Source organism: Hemiscyllium ocellatum, chromosome 29, assembly GCF_020745735.1.
Source record: "Hemiscyllium ocellatum isolate sHemOce1 chromosome 29, sHemOce1.pat.X.cur, whole genome shotgun sequence".
Taxonomy (NCBI): Eukaryota; Metazoa; Chordata; class Chondrichthyes; order Orectolobiformes; family Hemiscylliidae; genus Hemiscyllium; species Hemiscyllium ocellatum.
In genome coordinates this window covers 52,076,032-52,096,169 of record NC_083429.1, presented here as the reverse complement: position 1 = coordinate 52,096,169, position 20,138 = coordinate 52,076,032, and the positions used below count along the sequence as shown (strand labels likewise).

Sequence of the window (20,138 nt, the reverse complement as noted above, 5' to 3'; positions counted from 1 at the left end):
CATCCATGCTGACCAGATATCCTATATCTAATCCCAATTGCCAGTATTTGGCCCATATCCCTCTAAACCCTTCCTATTCATACACCCATCCAGATGCCTTTTAAATGCCATAATTGTACCAGCTTCCACCACTTCCTCGGGCAGCTCATTCCATACACACCACCACTTGCTGCATGAAAAAGTTACCCCTTTAGGTCCCTTTTAAATCTTTCCCTCTCACCTTAAAGCTTTGTCCTCTAGTTCTGGACTCCCCCACCCTGGGGAAAAGACTTGGTCTATTTACCCTATCCATGCCCCTCATGATTTTAAACCTCTACGCGGTCACCCTTCAGTCTCCGACGCTCCAGAGAAAACAGCCCCAGCCTGTTCAGCCTCTCCCTATATATAGCTCAAGTCCTCCAACCCTGTCTTGCTGAGTCACGGCAGGCTGTACTCCATCTGCATATCTAGTGCTGCTACTCGTTCTATGCTCTGCATGAACCAAAATCATGATATTGTGTAAAAATCTCAGAGTTAATATTCCTGTTTTGTAAAAGGTCAATCACAGGCTGTAGCATTTCAGGAAAGGCCAGCATCTATTGCCCATCTATCTTTGCCATTTATGACTTCAACCCCAAATAGTTTGCTAGGTCAATCCTAAGGGCAGCTAAGAGTAACCACACTGCTATGGGTCTGGAATCAAATATGGACCAGACAGGTCATGGGAAGCAGATTTTTTGCCTGCAAAAGGACACTAACAAACCAGATAGGAATTTACAACAATCTACACACAAAGCATATTTAACATATAAATGCATACAAAAATGCCTTACTTGAAGCTTTCAATCGATTTTACTAAAATTGGGGCAACTTGTTACATTTAACATTGGAACAAATGCCAACAACTGATAAATAATACATTTATCACAGGATAGTTTTGTTTTGTTTTAAAGAATCCAGAAAATCTGCTTGATCTTCCACATCTTAAAATGTGATACTTGGCAACATTGGCCATCTTGATACACATAAGTGACATTTTAAACATTTCACTTACAGCACTGGTGTGAGGTCCCTGCAAAATCGGACTGTCCCGGGCAAGTGCCACGATCACATTGCTCTTTTCTCCAGCCCAGTGAACAACCATTTGATTGTGAGAGTCATTGAGGTTCACCTACAATAAAATCATGATGTATCGTCAATAGTCAGTCAGTCATTAAGAATATCACAATTAATAATTCACACAAAGCAAATAGAATATCATTATTTCTTGCAAGGGAAACTGAACCAAAAATCTGGGAGGTTATGCTTCAGTTGTATGTAGTATTGGTCAGGCCACAAATGAAGTAATGTGCACAATAATGGTCTCCTTACTTAAGGATAGATGCAAATGTGTTGGAAGCAGTTCAGAAAAGATTACTGGAATAAACAGATGATCTAATCAGGGAAGAGTAGACAGGCTCAGTTTAAATCTGCTGAGATGAGTTGAGAAGAGATGACTTTAATAATAAAGTATACAAGATTGTGAAGGGTCTTGACAACGGAATGTAGGTTTCCTCTTCAATGAGGAACTAGAACTAGGGGGTAACTGCTTCAAAAGAAAAAGAAGTTGACCATTTAAAGACAGATAAGGAAATTTTCTTTTCCCCTTTCAGAGGGTCGTTTTAGGAACTTCACTGCTCAAAAAGGTGATAGCAACAAGTCCTTGAATATTTTTAAAGAAAGCAATAAATGGATTTTTGATAAACAACAGGTGAAAACACAGGAAAATGGAGTAATTAGATCAGCGATGATCTTATTGACTAGTGAAGTAGGTTCAACAGGCCAAGCAATCTATTGTGCTCCTATTACGTACACATTTAGTGAGGGTCTTAAAATAAATTAAGCAGTTGCATCAGAAGTCCCCTTACAAATATTCAGATGTCAACACCAGCATGCAAACACAAAACAAGATCGATGGATAGCTTACTTTATAATACTCCTAACCTATTTTCACTACAGAAATTGACGTAACATTTGCCATTTTACATGGAAAACTTATTTTATATTATAGCATTAAAAATGGTCGCACGCTGCATTCAAAAGGCAAAAAAAAAGTCTGTGGAAGACAAATGTCTGAGCAACAAAGTGACTATAGCAATGAATGCAAGCATTTTCTGCCCAGAATTCTAACTAGCAAACTGCAATCTTACATAATTGCAAATCACTGATTAAATTAACGGTTAACCAAAGTGAATCTTATTGTTCTGCTCGCAGAAATGTGAAAATCTATTAAAATGCACAGATTGTTCCACCACCTGTCTTTTTCTATTCACCATAAAAACAACTTTGAGACAGCCCAAGGTTATGAAGAGCAGTCAATGCAAGATTTGTTTTTTGTCCTGATTATGTTGATATACATCAAATTTGGACCTCTATAATAACCTGGTTAGAGAGAGGGATATTTAGTGTGACGTAGGTGAGACTTTCCTCACTCAAGATTTTTTAACGGCGAGGAGAAGGATTAAAATTCAAGACAGCACAAAATTTGAAAAGCTTTGAACATAAGGCTGAAGACATTGAACAGGTACTGCGAGGAATGCAAGGCATCGAGTGGATCTAGAAAAAGGAATAACAGGCTTTTCCGGAAGAGCAGACATTTGGTAGCACTCTCACTTTGCAGTCAGAAGCTCATGAATTCAACCCCACTACGCACTCAAGCACATTAGGTCAGGCTGCTGTTTCAGTGCGAGGGACTTTTGCAATGGTAGCCCAAGATCATAACTTGTGCCATTACACAATGCCATACGTTTTGTTTTATTTCTGGAACATGAGCTCTGCAAAACAGGGATGAAGAATTCTGAAAAACTATCTAGTGTTTTCCAAAAGGCACTTCCCAAGGTCATGAGTAAACTATTACATTTTATTTGTTTCATGCTTTGGAATACTGAAACAACTTTTCAGCTTTAAACATGGAAACAAATGTCCATTCAAAATGTTAAATAAAAACCAAAAAAGAACTGCAGATGGCTGTAAATCAGAAACAAAAATCAGAAGTTGCTGGAAAAGCTCAGCAAGTCTGGCAGTATCTACGCAGAGAGATCAGAGGTTCGGAGGAAGGGTCACTGGTCCCCAAACGTTAACTCTGCTCTCTCCATAGATGCTGGCAGAGATGCTGAGCTTTTCCAGTAACTTGTGCCCATTGAAAATGTTATTTGTCTTCCAATATATTCCCACTCAGCAATAACCTTTAAATGCAAGACAGACATCTTAAAACGCTTTACGAATAGAAGACCATGGATGCACATTTGAACATTCACCATTTGAAGTTTACACAAAATAAAATTAAAAATTAGAAATAAATGTTTGTCACATTTCCTCAAAAATGTCTTCCCCCCCCCCAAAAAAAACAGAATTCCTTTTTCAGTGTTGCATTCTTCCCTATGGGATTTTCCTACAGCTTGATTTCTTCCAACAATTGTGTATTAAAAATGTTTCACAGCCCAGTGGCTCAGTGGTTAGCACTGCTGCCTCACAGCGCCAGGGACCCAGGTTTGTTTGCAGCTTTGGGTGACTGTTGTGTGGAGTTTGCACATTCTCCCCCTGTCTGCGCGGATTTCCGCCCACAGTCCACAGGTGAACTGGCCATGCTAAATTGCCCAGAGTGTTCAGGGATGTGTAGGTTAGGTGCATTAGTCAAGGGTAAATGGAGGATAACAGGGTGTGGGAATGGGTCTGGTTGGGTTTACTGTTCAGAGGATTGGTGTGGACTTGTTGGGCCGAAGGACCTGTTTCTACACTGTAGGGATTCGATGATTCTAATCCAGAACTCTTTCATATTTAATTCTTGTTCCTCTCTACTTCCTTTGCCTATCCACCCACACCACGATACACATCAGAAAATGTTAAACACGGCCAATATTTTAGATTTTTAGATGAAAATACTTTGACTTCTCCAAGTTAAATTGGCAAACAAGAACCTAGTCGTCATGATGACGGAGGAAGTGACAATCATTAACTAATGCTGGCTGGAAAGCCTACTGGAGCTGCTCTAACGTTTTTAGATCGTTACCCACACTCTGCAGTGAGTGAATAACACAATCCCATTTTTGCTTCATTCCTTCATAGGTTGTGGGCACCACTGGCTGGGCCAGCATTTATTGCCCATCCTTAATTACCGAGAGGGGGTTTAAGAGTCAACCATACATTGCTGTGGGTCTGGAATCACATATATACACACGAGGTATAACATGACAGATTTCCTTCCCTAAAAAGACATTAGTAACCCAATTGGGTTTTTAAACAGCAAAGATCAGCAGCAGTTTTGTGGTCAGCATTAGGTTAGCTTTTCTTTATTCTGGACTTTTATTAAATTTAAGTTTCATCATCTGCCTCATTGTTGAATTTGAACCCATGACCCCACAACATTACCCTGGGGCTCTGGATTACGAGTCCATCACTGCCTCCCCATTTGCTGCTCAAAATTATACAGTGAGAATTGAACTAAGAAAAGAATTACAGGTGGCCCATAAGAACATAAACAAGCTGTGTACAGCTTTCAGATCTGTATAAAATATTCTGTAGGTTACACTTTAGATGGCAGTAATTTTAAAAATTGAATATTTTGAAAGGTTAATTCTCAGAAAATAGCCAGTGTCTTTGCTTAACTCTGTCAAGTCAGATTCCTAGTAGAAGGCCATTTGTCTAGTGTTAGGATTAGACTCAACTGTGATATACCCAAATAGCACAATAACCCAATAACACCTCAAGGTTAAAAAAAAGTAAAAACCTCAGGTATCATAAACTATTTTACAGTAAGTAAAATAATGCACTTCTTCAGGAGAATAAACATTGGTAGTGGCAGAGCATTAATCGCTTTTGTAAAGTGGCAAGCAATTAGCACATGGCAGGAACCCATTAATAAAAACATGATCATTTTTAAAGATTCTACATTATGATTTCAGCTAAGGGATAAATTTCCAATAGGGCATGAGGAACTGCTCCTTTGGAAAATGCCTCCCACATTTTACGAACAAATACATTTATTTTTAAAATAAAAAATATCACTCACTATGCTCATCTTGCTAGCCAACAATTGTAAAATGAGAATGACACCATAGATAATTCTGGTAGGGCCACCACCTTACAGTTAGGAAGCACGTCCATTAGAATTCTGCTTTGATAAGGTGGTGAAAACTCTAATGGCTGGTCATTAGAACAAACATGCCAGTGAAACAAATGCTCCCAATACTATGCTATTGGGAATTTTTGTTCCCCCATGAAGTAAAGCTGGTTTCCAGTTCAACCTTTCCCACTAAAAGGAAAAATAAAAGATAGTATAACTGCTTCTCAAGGATTTGCTAGCTGTTTAGTTTCAGCGATCCTTCATTGGAAAGAACTCTTGGTTTATATTGTAATGACACAAACCACAGACTGAATTGGCCTCTTGAGGAATACCATTTCATCAATTTATTATAGTTAAATGCTGTAGGTTATCGGTACTGAAAACCAATACTCCCAGTGGAGTTTTCAACAATTGGAAAAAAAAGGAGATATTTGAAGATGGAATCTCTCTGAAGTCAGTCAGTCAGTCACTCGCACAGTTGGACAGCTTTTCTCCCAAATGTTTTACTCCAAGATTTGAAAATGGCTTATTTTGGATTGGTGTATTGTATTTTGGAATTTTTAAAAAATGCTAAAGAAGAATGCTAACTAGCAAATCTGGATTCTTCATTCGGGTAAAACACAAAAACTTTTAAACTGAAAAATTACAAGGTATTTTCGGAAGGATAACCAATTCAAAAGCTTATTACTTGAACTCCTTCAGACTATCTCAATTAACAGTTAAAACCATGTAATTTTCAGACTTAAACACTGATTAAAGATAGCTGTCTGGCTAAAATGAAGGAAACTGTAGGAAGTTGGTCTTAGATGTTATCAAACTGCTTTTGCTTCAGACACTGTGAATGAAAAACTATCAACAGTGAAACATGTAAAAGCAGCCAATTTACAAGACTAAACTGGAAGAGGAGCAAGGTGTTAACAATAGAACTAATCTATCCCAAAGAAAAATAAATTTGTTCAGAATCTTATGTCGCATGCATTTCTCTCTTCTCTGTAAACTGATTGTGTTTTACTGTCAGAACATTTTAAAGCCTCAATTAATCTTCATCTCAATTACTCTGAAGAAAAGAGCATAAGTTCAAAAAAAATACTTGTACAAATTCCGATGAAAAAAGTCAGACCTGCTGAGTATTTCCAGCATCTTGTGTTTCAGACTTACAGCATCTACATTCTCCTTTTTATGGAATTGTCTAAATTATTTAGAAGTGCTAATATTGCCAGACCTTGAAATAAAAATATCAGTCAACAGGTTAGCTTATTTGTGCAATTATTCACCACTCCAGGAATAGACTTTGATGGTGTAGAGAATCGATATTGTTTGTGAAAATTAAATAGATGATTTTTAAAAATACATTCATAGGATGTGGGAGTTACTGACCAGGCCAGAGGGCCGTTGAGAGTCAACTACATTTACTGAGAGTCCAGAGTCACATATAGGCCAGACCAGGTGAGGGTAGCAGGTTTCCTTCCCTGAAGGAGATTAGTGAGTCAGAAGGGTTTTTCGGACAATCGGCAATGGCTTCATGGTCATTAGTAGATTCTTAATACGCTCCATCAAAACAAAATGGAATTATGAGAATATAACATTGTGATGAAAAGATGCCTATTTGATCCACAAAAAATATGAATTGTAGTCATGACTAAAATGGACATATCAGATTAAAAAGTGAGAACAAAAAAAAACTTTATACTATCTATAGACTTTAGATTGTTGGTTGATGTCCCAGGCCAAAAGTGCATATTAGGATTGCGACATCTGGCTCTCCATTGAAAGAATGCGAGATTCTTTACCTCAAAATATTGCCCAATAGTTATAAAAGTAGTACCTGGCAAGGTGATTGAATAAAGTAATCTTGCTTTACTTTGGCTGATTGCTTATGGAGGTTTTGGTTAACTTGTCCAATTTCTTTTCTTCCCTTAAGGGTATCCATGAAACTCACCATTTTTTCCTTTCAACACATTTGATTCAGCATCAATTTCTATCAGGATTGGATGAACATGTAGTGTATAGCTTAGTGAAAAAAGGTACTGAAACCGTATTGTAATGTTTAAAAGGGGAAAAAATCATTAGAGAACTTCCTGAAGGCAATAACTATATAAAAAAAACACAGAAAAGTAGTGAATGAAAGTGCAAATCAGAAGGGCTTTGAAGGCAAACGCCAAATTTGATAAATCTACTGTGATTCTTGAAAAAAACAAAGGTAGTGAGCAAAACAATGATATATTATGTTCTTAGATATTAACAAGACTTTGCTGTGTCACGAAGATTAAAACAGAAAGCAAAAATGGTGGGGAGGAAAGAGACAGAGAAATCAAAGGATAATATAAAGCTGCACCAACATGAAAGAAGCTGGTTTGTCAACTCCTTAGAGATCAGAGTTCAGGTTACTATAGATTACAAAAGGTACAAATTAGAATTTGTTTACAAGAGCAGTATTGTTGACATTTACATGCCAGCTCACTTTGTATTTATTCATGAGATAAGGGTGTTGCTCCCTAGGCCAGCATTTATTGCCCCAAAGGGCAATTAAAGTCAACCATATTGCTGTGGGTCTGGAGTCACATGTAGGCCAGACGAAGTTATGAATGGCAGCTTCCTTCCTTAAAAGGGCATTAGTGAATCATAGAGTCACATAGATGTACAGCATGGAAACAGACCCTTCGGTCCAACTTGTCCATGCCGACCAGATATCCCAACCCAATCTAGTCCCACCTGCCAGCACCCAGCCCATATCCCTCCAAACCCTTCCTATTCATGTAGCCATCCAAATGCCTTTTAAAATGTTGCAATTGTACCAGCCTCCACCACTTGAAAAAGTTACGAATAAGTTGCCCCTTAGGTCTCTTTTATATCTCTCCTCTGCCCGGGTGTCCTTGGAGAAGGAGCACGTGGTGTCCACCAACACCCTGGAGTTGTTCAGGGAGAGGTGGGTGCCGCAGGGAGTGGAGTGCATCATTTCCCCCTCCAACTCTATTTTGATTTAGTCTGTGCCCTCCCCTTCACTGTTTGATCACACAGCATTGCCCTTTTTGATGTGATGGGCACTGCTGGTCAATGGCCACTCAGGTGTTTTCCTATTTTCCTGGTGGTGGAAATTGAATAAAGATTTGTACACTTTGTCTTTCACTGTGTCTCACACCTGCACACACACACCATGGGTGCTGAGGAAAAATAAGCACTATCGCAGTTAGGCGGTAGTGTCGGGGTTAATTAAAAAAGAAAAAAAAAGACCAGGATTGTTGAAAAAAAAAGAAAAAAAGATAAGAAAAAGGAGTGTAAGGGCACTGCTTGTCACTGGTCACTCGGGTGTTTTCCTTGTCAGGAGTTGGACCAGTGTCAGTGTGTGCCTGTGCAAGAAGAAGACCTATGCCCTCTAGTTCTGGACTTCCCTACCCCAAGAAAAAGACTCTGTCCATTCATCCTATCCATGCCCCTCATAATTTTGTAAACCTCTATAAGGTCATCCCTCAACCTCTGACGCTCCAGGGAAAACAGCCCCAGCCTGTTCAGCCTCTCCCTATAGCTCAAATCCTCCAACACTAACAACATCCTTGTAAATCTTTTTTGGACCCTTTCAAGTTTCACAACATCTTTCCAATAAGAAGGAGACCAGAATTGTAAGCAATATTCTAACAGTAGCCTAACCAATGTCCTGTACAGCCACAAAGTGACCTCCCAACTCCTGTACTCAATACTCTGACCAATAAAAGCAAGCATACCAAACGCCTTCTTCACTCACTGAGATCCTTGTAGAGGAAGGTGGAGAGCTTCTTCAAGGAAGGCATTCTTGCAAGAGGATTCGCAGTAGGTTAAAATCAACTAGGAGAAAGTGAGGACTGCAGATGCTGGACATCAAAGCTTAAAGATGTGTTGCGAGAAAAGCACAGGTCAGGCAGCATCAAAGGAACAGGAAAATCGATGTTTCGGGCATAAGCCCTTCTTCAGGAATTCCTGAAGAAGGGCTTATGCCCGAAATGTCAATTTTCCTGTTCCTTTGATGCTGCCTGACCTGCTGCACTTTTCCAGCAACACATTTTTAAGCTCTAACCTTCTTCGCTGTCCACTACACCTCCAATTTTGGTGTCACCTGCAAACTTACTAATTGTACCTCTTGTGCTTGCATCCAAATCAATTATGTAAATGACAAAAAGTAGAGGACTCAGCACCGATCCTTGTGGCACTCCACGGGTCACAGGCCTCCAGTCTGAAAAACAACCCTCTACCACCACCACCCTCTGTCTTCTACCTTTGAGCCAGTTCTGTATCCAAATGGCTAGTTCTTCCTTTATTCCGTGAGATCTAACCTTGCTAACCAGTCTCCCATGGGGAACCTTGTAGAACACCTTACTGAAGTCCAAATAGATCACATCTACCCTTTTGCCCTCATCAATCCTCTTTGTTACTTCCTCAAAAAAGTCAATCAAGTTTCTGAGACATGATTTCCCATTCACAAAGCCATGTTGACTATCCCTAATCAGTCCTTGCCTTTCCAAATACATGTACATCCTGTCCCTCAGGATTCCCTCAAACAACTTGCCCAACATTAACGTCAGGCTCACTGTTGTTTAGTTTCCTGGCTTGTCCTTACTATCTTCCTTAAAAAAAGTGGCACCACGTTAGCCAACCTCCAGTCTTCCACACCTTACCTGTGACTATTGATGATACAAATATCTCAGAAAGAGGTCCAGCAATCACTTCTCTAACTTCCCACAGAGTTCTAGGATACACCTGATCAGGTCCTGGGGATTTATTTACCTTTTCAAGACATCCAGCACTTCCTTCTCTGCAATATGGACATTTTGCAAGGTGTCACCATCTATTTCACTACTTTCTATATCTTCCATATCCTTTTTCCACAGTAAATACTGAAGCAAAATACTTGTTTAGAGCCTCCCCCATTTTCTGCAGCTCCACACAAAGGCCGCCTTGCTGATCTTTGAGGGGCCCTATTTTCTCCCTAGTTATCCTTTTGTCCGTAATGTATTTGTAAAAGCCGTTTGGATTCTCCTTAACTCTATTTGCCAAAGCTATTTCATGTCCCCTTTTTGCCATCTTAGAATATAATGGCAGTAGGAGTATACTTAAGGATTCACTCGATCTATCCTGCCTATACCTGACATATGCTTCCTTCTTTTTTTTAACCAAACCCTCAATTTCTTTAGTCATCCAGCATTCTCTATACCTAACAGCCTTCCCTTTCACCCTAACAGGAATATACTTTCTCTGGATTCTCGTTATCTCATTTCTGAAGGCTTCCCATTTTCCAGCCATCCCTTTACCTACAAACATCTGCCCGCAATCAGCTTTCGAAAGTTCTTGTCAAATACCGTCAAAATTGGCCTTTCTCCAATTTAGGACTTCAACTTTTAGATCTGGTCTATCCTTTTCCATCACTATTTTAAAGCGAATAGAATCATGGTTGCTGGCCCCAAAGTGCTCCCCCACTGACACCTCAGTCACCTGCCCTGCCTTATTTCCCAAGAGTAGGTCAAGTTTCGCACCTTCTCTAGTAGGTACATCCACATGCTGTATCAGAAAGTTTTTTGTACAAACTTAACAATTTCCTCTCCATCTAAACCTTAATACTACGGCAGTCCCAGTCTATGTTTGGAAAGTTAAAATCCCCTACCATATCTCAGATAGCTGAGATCTCATTACAAGTTTGTTTCTCAATTTCCCTCTGACTATCAGTGGGTGTATAATACAATCTCAATAAAGTGATCATCCCTTTATTTCTCAGTTCCACCCAAATAACTTCCCTGGATGTATTTCCAGGAATATCCTCCCTCAGCACAGCTGTGATACTATCCCTTATCAAAAATGCCACTCCTCCCCCACCCCTTCCTTTCCTCCCCTTTTATCCTTCTTGTAGCATTTGTATCCTGGAACATTAAGCTGCCAGTCCTGCCCATCCTTGAGCCATGTTTCTGTAATTGCTATGATATCCCAGTCCCATGCTCCTAACCATGCCCCGAGTTCATCTGCCTTCCCAGATGGAGGTTTGCCAACAGTAGTCATCATTAGACTGTTAATCTCATATTTAGATTGTTCATCATTAGACTCATCATTAGACTGCTAATCTCATATAAGTGGGAAACCCACTTTATACTTTAACTAGAAGTCTCTTGTGGATATCTGAAATCAACCTGTTCAGAGATGTCATTACGCCTCAGGAGTAGGTGGGTCCTAAACTCTAGCCATCTGTTTCAGAGATAGGGATACAACCACTACCCAACAAGAACCTCAAAAGTCTCTCGCAGTTAATGTACAGTTGATGCATGTTAGCAACTACTTAGAGCTTACAGTGAGATCACTGTGATAGAGACAAGATGCTAGGTTCCACTCCTTCAAGATCCTAAGTTAGTCTGATTACAAGTCTATAATGACATCATAATATTATGGCACTCTTTTTAGACTCATATACAAGAAAACAAAGTTAATTTCTAACATGGACTTTAAATCTTCATCCCTCTTGAAACAGGAATAGAATTACATCCAGAAGTGAGAATGACAAGTACCAAGTGACAAATAAAAAGGTTGATAAATCCAAAGAAGTGCTGAGAAGCAAACAAAAGTAAAACTTATATTATTCTGTGACTTAATTTGCTGGTCAAAGGAAATAAATGTATCCCAGTTTAAATTGTTATAGATTTGAAAATCAAACAACTAAGGGAGCAAAAAGACAAGTGTCCATAATCTCAGGAAATTATCAACTCTCGTTTGGTGTACAATTCTCTTCTCCATAAAGAAAATACCAAAGGATAAGTAAAGGAGAACTAAACAGACATTACATAGTTTGTCATAACTTCATGTTTGTTTATAATGTTTGAATGAAAGTCAAAATCAACACCAGAAAATTTAAGTCCTTTAAAGTACCTACAAATTATTAGGAAATTGACCAGTTTTTAAAAATATAGTGAACCTGTAAATAGACAATAGTTGCAGGAGTAGGCCACTTGGCCCTTCGAGCCAGCACCACCATTCATGATGATCATGGCTGATCATCCACAATCAGTATCCTGTTCCTGCCTTATCCCATAACCCTTGATTCCATTATTTTTAAGAGCTCTATCCATCTTTTTCTTGAAAGTATCCAAAGACTTGGCCTCCACTAACTTCTGGGGCAGAGCTTTCCATACACCCACCACTCTCTGGGTGAAGAAGTTTCTCCTCAACTCTGTTCTAAATGACCTACCCCTTATTTTTAAACTGTGTCCTCTGGTTCTGGACTCACCCATCAGCAGAAACATGCTTCCTGCCTCCAAAGTGTTCAATCCTTTAATAATCTTATACATCTCGATCAGATCCCCTTTCATCCTTCTAAACTTAAGTGTATACAAGCCCAGTCACTCCAATCTTTCAACATATCATAGTCCCGCCATTCTAGGAATTGACCTCGTGAACCTACGCTGCACTCCCCCAACAGCCAAAGTGTCCTTCCTCAAATTTGGAGACCAAAACTGCACACAGTACTCCAGGTGCGATCTCACCAGGGTCCGTAGAGCTGCAAAATGGCCTCTTTGCTCCTATACTCAATTCCTCTTGTTATGAAGGTCAGCATGCTATTAGCTTTCTTCACTGCCTGCTGTACCTGCATGCTTGCTTTCATTGACTCATGTACAAGAACACCTAAATCTCATTGCACTTCCCCTTTACCTAACTTGACTCCATTTAGGTAGTAATCTGCCTATAGGGAGATGGAGAAATAGGGAAAATGGTCTTGAATCTGAATGAAATATCCAGCCTTCTGAGCTTAATTACTTTTCAGAAAAGATGTGACTATTACAGAAGAGAGATAACAGAGCTAGATCATAGGAAGAGAAAGTAGTGTGCTTTACATCAAACTTTGTTAATGATGACTTCAATTTCTTGTGCTAGATTCTAAAGTTAAAATTAAAGTCCAATTACGAGTCTTTAATTCCAATTAACAAAAGCTAAAAATTTTGTCAGTAATTATTATAATGCTCTGAAGTAGGACAGGAAACTCTAGGGATTACCTCAAAGTAGCTTTAAACTACCTACAGAGAAGTGTGTTCGGAAAAAAGAACCCAACTAGCTTGGTTGATTGGCTAACTGAATAAAATTACAAAAATAGATCATTTTACAATATAATAGGGCAAGCCATTTTATGATAAAAAGCCAAACTTTAACAACACTAAAGTTACAGATTAGTAAGTACAAAAATGCCTGACCGTATTAACAAATTGACTAGGTCTACAGAAATATGTCAGAAGCTTCAGTGAATTCTCATCCAGCTTTCATGCAAGGTTATAAATTTACTCGAGTTAAGTTTTCTCTTTTATGTGAATTTGGTTGCGGGATTAATCAAAGCTGAAAATGTGTTGCTGGAAAAGCACAGCAGGTCAGGCAGCATCCAAGGAACAGGAAATTTGACCTTTCGGGCATAAGTCACACAACACCAGGTTTAATCCAACAGGTTTATTTGGAAGCACTAGCTTTTGGAGCGCTGCTCCTTCATCAGGTGGTTGTGGAGGTCAAGGTCTTGCTCACAGACTTTATAGGCAAAAGTGAGGACTGCAGATGCTGGAAAGCAGTATCTAGATTAATGGTGCTGGAAAAGCACAGCAGGCCAGGCAGCATCCGAGGAGCAGGAAAATCGACATTTCAGGCAAAAGCCCTTCATCAGGATGAATGAATGAATTTATAGCCAAAGGAGTCCAGTGTCATGGAGATGTGATACAGTAAACAATCTTAGATTAAAACTTCCATCTTTAATAATGGGATATGCTGGTTTCTGTTCTTTGATATGTTAGCCCCAGAACTTCTTTTAAATTACATTCTCAAGATAGCTCAGCTTTTTAAACAACAGGTATGAAGTCTGTCTGTGTCCCAATGCTATGTCAGACTGATAAACCCTTTACAGAGTTTTACATGGATTTATGCAGTTTTTGAGCAAAATAAAATGTAATTGTGCAAAAACAAATTCACCTTGTAAGCTTATATGTGTATGCATGTAGGAGTGACAGATTGAGTGTGCACATGATAGTGTGTGCGTAAGTTTTTGATTACGTCCGAGTGTGAAGGGGTATGCGTGGGAAGGTGCGCCTGCCGTTGAGTGCGTGGCGGGTGTATGTGTGTGCATATGAGAGAGAATTTGTGTATGAGGGAGGGTTTGCGTGGGTATGTGAGTATGTAGGACTGAGAGAGACAGAGAGACACAGAGACACCTGAACCCAAGATTCCGGTTGAGATCATTTCCATAAGTACCAAACGTTGCTTTCAGCTTCTGCTCAGCCACACGTCCTCTCTCATACGCACACACATATACCCTCTGCACTCTCAACAGCATACACACCCTCTCACTCAAACTGAACCGAAAACTTACACACACACACACACACACACAGGGCAGAGGTGGGTACTGCAGATACTGGAGATTAGAGTGGTGCTGGAAAAGCACAGCAGGTCATACAGCATCCGAGGAACAGGAAAATCGACTTTTCAGGCAAATGCCCTTCCTGATGAATGGCTTTTGCCCAAAATGTCGATTTTCCTGCTCCTCGGATGCTGCCTGGCCTGCTGGGTTTTTCCAGCACCACTCTAACCTTGCCTCGCTCACATGCACACACATAAGCTTATAGGATGAATTTGTCTTTGCAGAACTATATTTTATTTTGCTCAAAAACTGCATGAATCCATGTAAAACTCTGTAAAACTATTAAGAGGGTATGTCAGTCTGACATAGCATTGGGACACAGACAGACTTCATACCGGTTGTTTAAAAAGCTGAGCTATCTTGAGAATGTAATTGAAAAGAAGTTCTGGGATTTACATATCAAAGAACAGTAAACAAACAAACCCAATCAGAAAATATGTAAGTTTTAATCCAAGGTTGTTTACTGTATCACATCTCCACGACACTGAACTCCTACGGCTATAAATTCTGTGAGCATGATCTTAACCTCCACAACCACCTGATGAAGGAGCAGTGCTCCGAAAGCTAGTGCTTCCTAATAAACCTGTTGGATTATAACCTGGTGTTGCGTGACTTTTACCTTTGTCCACCCCAGTCCAACACCGGCACCTCCAAAGATACAAGACATTCATAGAGTTCATAAAAGTCATTCAGGACAGAAACATCAACTGAACAACTGTGGCCTCAGGTCAAAACCGTTTATGCCGCAAAGAACACCCTAAGTACTTAAAACTGTATTATTTTATCTTCCTTTTGTAGGAGTCACCATTCTTCTAACTTTGTACTGAGGTGACAGTGTGTGCAAATAATTGTTCTTCCGCTCAAGACAGCTATGTAAGATGGTTCTTTACAGATCCAATAAACATTGGGTAGATAAACTTCCATTAGAGAGATATAATTGCTTGTAAAAAGACAAAACAATAAGATTTTCTTTTTAAATTGTTGTGGCTAATGGGCAATGCTGAAGAGGGGAACACATCTCTTCTCACTTGCAGAACGCAGATCTCATGAAGGCCAAGTTAAAGATTAAAAGAATTAGTTTCAAACATAGCTTTATAAATTATGAAAATAGTTTTGCTTTTGCTTGTGAATTTGGATAGCTGACATTTTGACTCAAGAGCTAATCAAGAAATCATAAGAAAACCACCAAATAAATAATTAACAGTTTAAAAATATGTAAAATGAAAATCAGGAGGATTTGCCGTTGCGGAACCTGCCTCAACAGAATGCTGTAAATTAATCATTCCAGACACGATGCTTTTACTGCTTATTACAAAACATGCATTTGTTCATTGTGAGCAAAATGATTTATTGCACAATTCAATTTAGTGGGCTAACATTGCACATCAAATTAATTTGACATGCAAAAGTAGATGTTGATGTGCACATTTATTTGAGCAAAGGAAGGAGGAGTTTTTAAAAAATCACTTGCTGATTTATAAAATCAACAGAAATTTGAGGGATCCTATCTATAATATAGACTTTAAAAATTATTTTTCTGTTCACTTGTTGGAGATTGCATATGAAAAACGCAATTGTTAGTGCTCCGTTGAATGAGTTACAGAAGCCAAGGACAGAAAAACAAAAAATAAAAATCAATAACAGTTGAACGACATAAAATGCAGTTCAGCATTAATAGCATACGTTCACTCACTCATGCTGCCAGATTCAATCAATTGAGTTAGACAAAAAGAAAAAAAAATGACACATACTTATTAAGAGGTTATAATTAATTCTCTGAAATTAATTCTTATAAAACAATAAATCCAGACAGCATGAATTTTCTTTCTTAATTCACTCAAAGGACATAGACATCACTGGCAAGGCCAACATTTACTGAATCCTTCGCTCTCCATTACACTAATCGTTTTATTAAACTTAAATGTACAAATGAAAAAACAAAAGAAAGTCAAGGAGCACTTGAATTTGAAAGAATTGACTTCTATGCCATGTAACTAGTTTTCTTCACAATGAAGACAATCCTCATAACTGGTTCCATTTGTAAGCAGACAGAATGACAGAACAAAGAAGAGAGAAAGTAACGCTTTAAAAAATGCAAAAAGAGATCTGACTGAAGTGTGACTGACTAGCCACTCACCACCTACATCTCTAATGGCAATAATTGCTCAACATTCGAAAGGACATAAATTGCTTTGAACAACTCATACTGCTCTTCACAGATGATGAAAAAGGCAAAATACTTGTAATGCACACACGCTCTCATCTGTGTATTGGCTGGTAAAATTCTAAAGGAGAAAAAACAGAACCCGAGAGTATTTTTTTTAAACTGCTGTATGGGCTTCACCTCTTTGGTTTTGCTTACAGTGGATCTCCTAAAATAGTATGCAAAATGGCTGATAATAGATTTTAGCACCCAGAAATTTCAACATCATATGTAGGGACGGTGGAGCAGCTCAAATCACTCAAAATAATTGAAGTTCGCAAAAAAACGTAACCCCAACCAAAAAGGAGGAACTCCTACAGGGCAGGTCAGAGCAAAAAGGTCATGGCTGCCAACAATATTCAAGTTGGAAAATAAGCACGAGTCCAACAGATTCTTTGCAAGCCAACATAATTAGAATGCACTCCAATGAAGTTAAACTGAAGTATTGCTTGGTACAGCTGGATAGTAACTGGCCTTGCATTAAGATGCGTTATGCCATAATCAGGCCAAAAGTGCAAGCTTTAATCAAGGATTGGCAGTTTAGTACTCAAATGGTGGTAGATGTTTTGTTCAGCCTGTATACACATGAAATGCAAGGAACCTTTTATAAATTAATACACGATTAAAACACTGGCACTTGTGGCCACACAGATTGAGCACTAACTGAAGCAATGCAGATTATTGTTTTCTTTTCTTTGCTGGATCTGTCAACTTCAGAGACAAACAAATATCAAACATCAGTAACTCAGACCTTGGGGAACATATATCTTTGCTGCTATTCAGCGCTGTAACAGAAGATATATCAGAGCAGCCAACTCAAACCTGTATCCAGAAGTTGCAATTTGGCAGATTGTGCTCCAGAGGTTTCCATGCTGAAAACCCGGCCAAGATTAATTTGGGCTAACTGCTCTACATCTTCACCAATATATATTTTCATTCTTTCATGGGAGCTGGTCATTGCTGGCAAGGCCTGCTTTAGTTGCTAGTTCCTAATTGCCCCATGAACCTCCTGGCTTCTTTTCATTCATTCATGGGATGTGGACATCTCTTGCTAGGCCATCATTTATTATCTATCCTTATTTGCCCAAAGGCCAGGTGAAAGTCAACTAAATTTCTGCTATTGGTCTGGAATCACATGTAGGCCAGACGAGATAAGGATATTAGTAAATTAGATGGATTTTTAAATGACAAATCAGCAATGTTTACATGACCACCATTCAGACAACTCTTTATTCCACATTTTACTGAATTCAAATTTCACCATCTACTATGGTGGGTTTCAAACTCATGCCAACTGAACCTTGGCCTGGGGTTGTAAATCGCTGGTTCAGTTACATTATCACTACCCTACTACCTTCCTTTGCTAAAGCAGCAGATAGATGGGAATATTCACCATCTTAACTTGGAATAGATCAGCATGACTTCACTGTCACCAGGTCAAAATCCTGAAAATTCCTCCCGAACAATATTATGAATATACCTACATCGTAAAGACTTCAGTAATCCACCATCACCTTCAAAAGCAATTAGGGATGAATAATAAATGTAAGGCCAGCCAGAGAAGCTAACAAAACACAAAAGAATTTTGTTCTGAAAATCACTATCACCTTTTCTGGGTGTTCCAGGAAGATACAAAACCTGATCTGGAGGACAGTCCCACAAAAATGCAGCATCAGACCACAGCTGGCATCCTGTTAATCATCACTTCAACCGCCAACTTGGAATGGTTTGGTTCAATATCCCAATTCCAGATTGCAATATCCAGATTCCAGATTACATACTTGGCTAGAGCTAGGTGATCACCAAATTATGTTACCAAGGGGGAAACATGCCAAGGCGCAAAAGAAAGGAATGTGGAAATAGATCCTTGAGGATCCTTAATGACACTGATGGAAAGAAATTGTCGCTGTAGAAGTTGAAACTTTCTGAATTCTTGTCTTCAAAACTAAAAATGCTAAAGGTCATTGCAAGTTTATACAATTGGTAACCAACCAACTATAAAGGATGCTCAAGATATTATGTAATTATGCATGTGTGAAATTCTACATTGATAGAGAACATAAGTAAATGCATAATTTCAAGGTTATTTTTAAACCAGTAAGTACATCAAAAGGTGGAGTGCGACTTGTATATTTATAGTTTCAATGAATAACAAGAAAGTTAGAAAAACATTCTAACTGCTTTGTTTAATACACAACAATTATGCAGGTAATCTCAAGGGGAATATACAATAGATCGTCATTTTGTACAATTTTTAACTGCAACTAAACAGTGAAAACGTTAACCTGCACTTTCATCGACAATGTTGGTTTTCTCAGCGCAATGTTAATTTCACATTTTTAACCGATAGAAGCACTGTTAAGGAGATGGTATGCAACCTACAGTTTGGTAAACAAGGAGTTTAGAAGTGTTAGTTTTGTTTTAAAAATCTAATCTAGTCTGTAATTGACAGTAACTGGAAGGGACTGTGTAAGCAGACCAAGTTTCTTCCTGCTTTGCAGCTCAGACAGAATAAACACTGACAGCCAAGTAGTTAATGAGTTACTAGTTGATTCTGGTTTCTCTCGGCCCAGTTCCGCTGGTTATAAACACAGGCTTGTTTAGTGTAGCCAAGCGAAACAAGTGTAGTTAAGGAAGTTAAGTGTAGACCTGGAATTTAGCAGGGGGCCAGAATAGCTCCTCAGCAAAGAGTCACACAGCATAGAAATAGGCCCTTTCACACATCATGTCTTTGTCAACCAACAACCACTAAACTATACTGACCATGTTTACCTTCACATGGTCCAGAACTACTATGCCTCAGCATTTTAACTGCTCATTCAGATGGTTTTTAAATGCCGAGCCTTACTGAATTCTTTGAAGATGCGACAAAACACATTGAAGGTACAGCAATGGATGTGGAGTTTAGGAAGGTGTTTGATAAGGCTTCCCATGGTAGGCTCATTCAAAAAGTAAGGAGGCATGGGACACAGGGAAATGTGGCTGCCTGGATACAGAATTAGTTGGCCCATAAAAGACAGAGGGTAGTAGTAGATGGAAAGTATTCAGCTTGGAGCTCGGTGACCAATGATGTTCCACAGGAATCAGTTCTGGAACTTCTGCTCTTTGTGATTTTTATAAATAACTTGGATGAGAAAGTCGAAGTAGGGATTAGTAAGTTTGCCAATGACATGAAGGTTGGTGGAGTTGTGGATAGTGTGGAGGGCTGTTGTAGGTTGCAATAGGACATTGACGGAATGCAGAGCTGGGCTGAGAAATGGAAGATGGAGTTCAACCTGGAAAATTGTGAAATGATTCATTTTGGAAGGTTGAATTTAAATACAGATTACAGGGTTATAGGCAGGATTCTTGGCAGTGTGGAGGAACAGATGGATTTGGGGTCCATGTCCATAGATCCCTCAAAGTTGCCACCCAGTTGATAGGATTGCAAAAGCGGCATATGGTGTGTTGGCTTTCAT

General features: G+C 39.0%; 1 protein-coding gene across 2 annotated transcripts in view; it reads right to left on the bottom strand.

Moving 5' to 3' along the window:
* The window catches only part of sorl1 (sortilin-related receptor, L(DLR class) A repeats containing), a 192,292-nt gene that overhangs the window by 143,399 nt on the left and 28,755 nt on the right, over positions 1-20,138 (bottom strand). For both annotated transcript variants that reach the window (XM_060847062.1, XM_060847063.1), the window contains exon 2: positions 1,034-1,150. In XM_060847062.1, the coding sequence (XP_060703045.1) occupies positions 1,034-1,150 (117 nt within the window). The remainder of the gene's footprint in view (positions 1-1,033; positions 1,151-20,138) is intronic.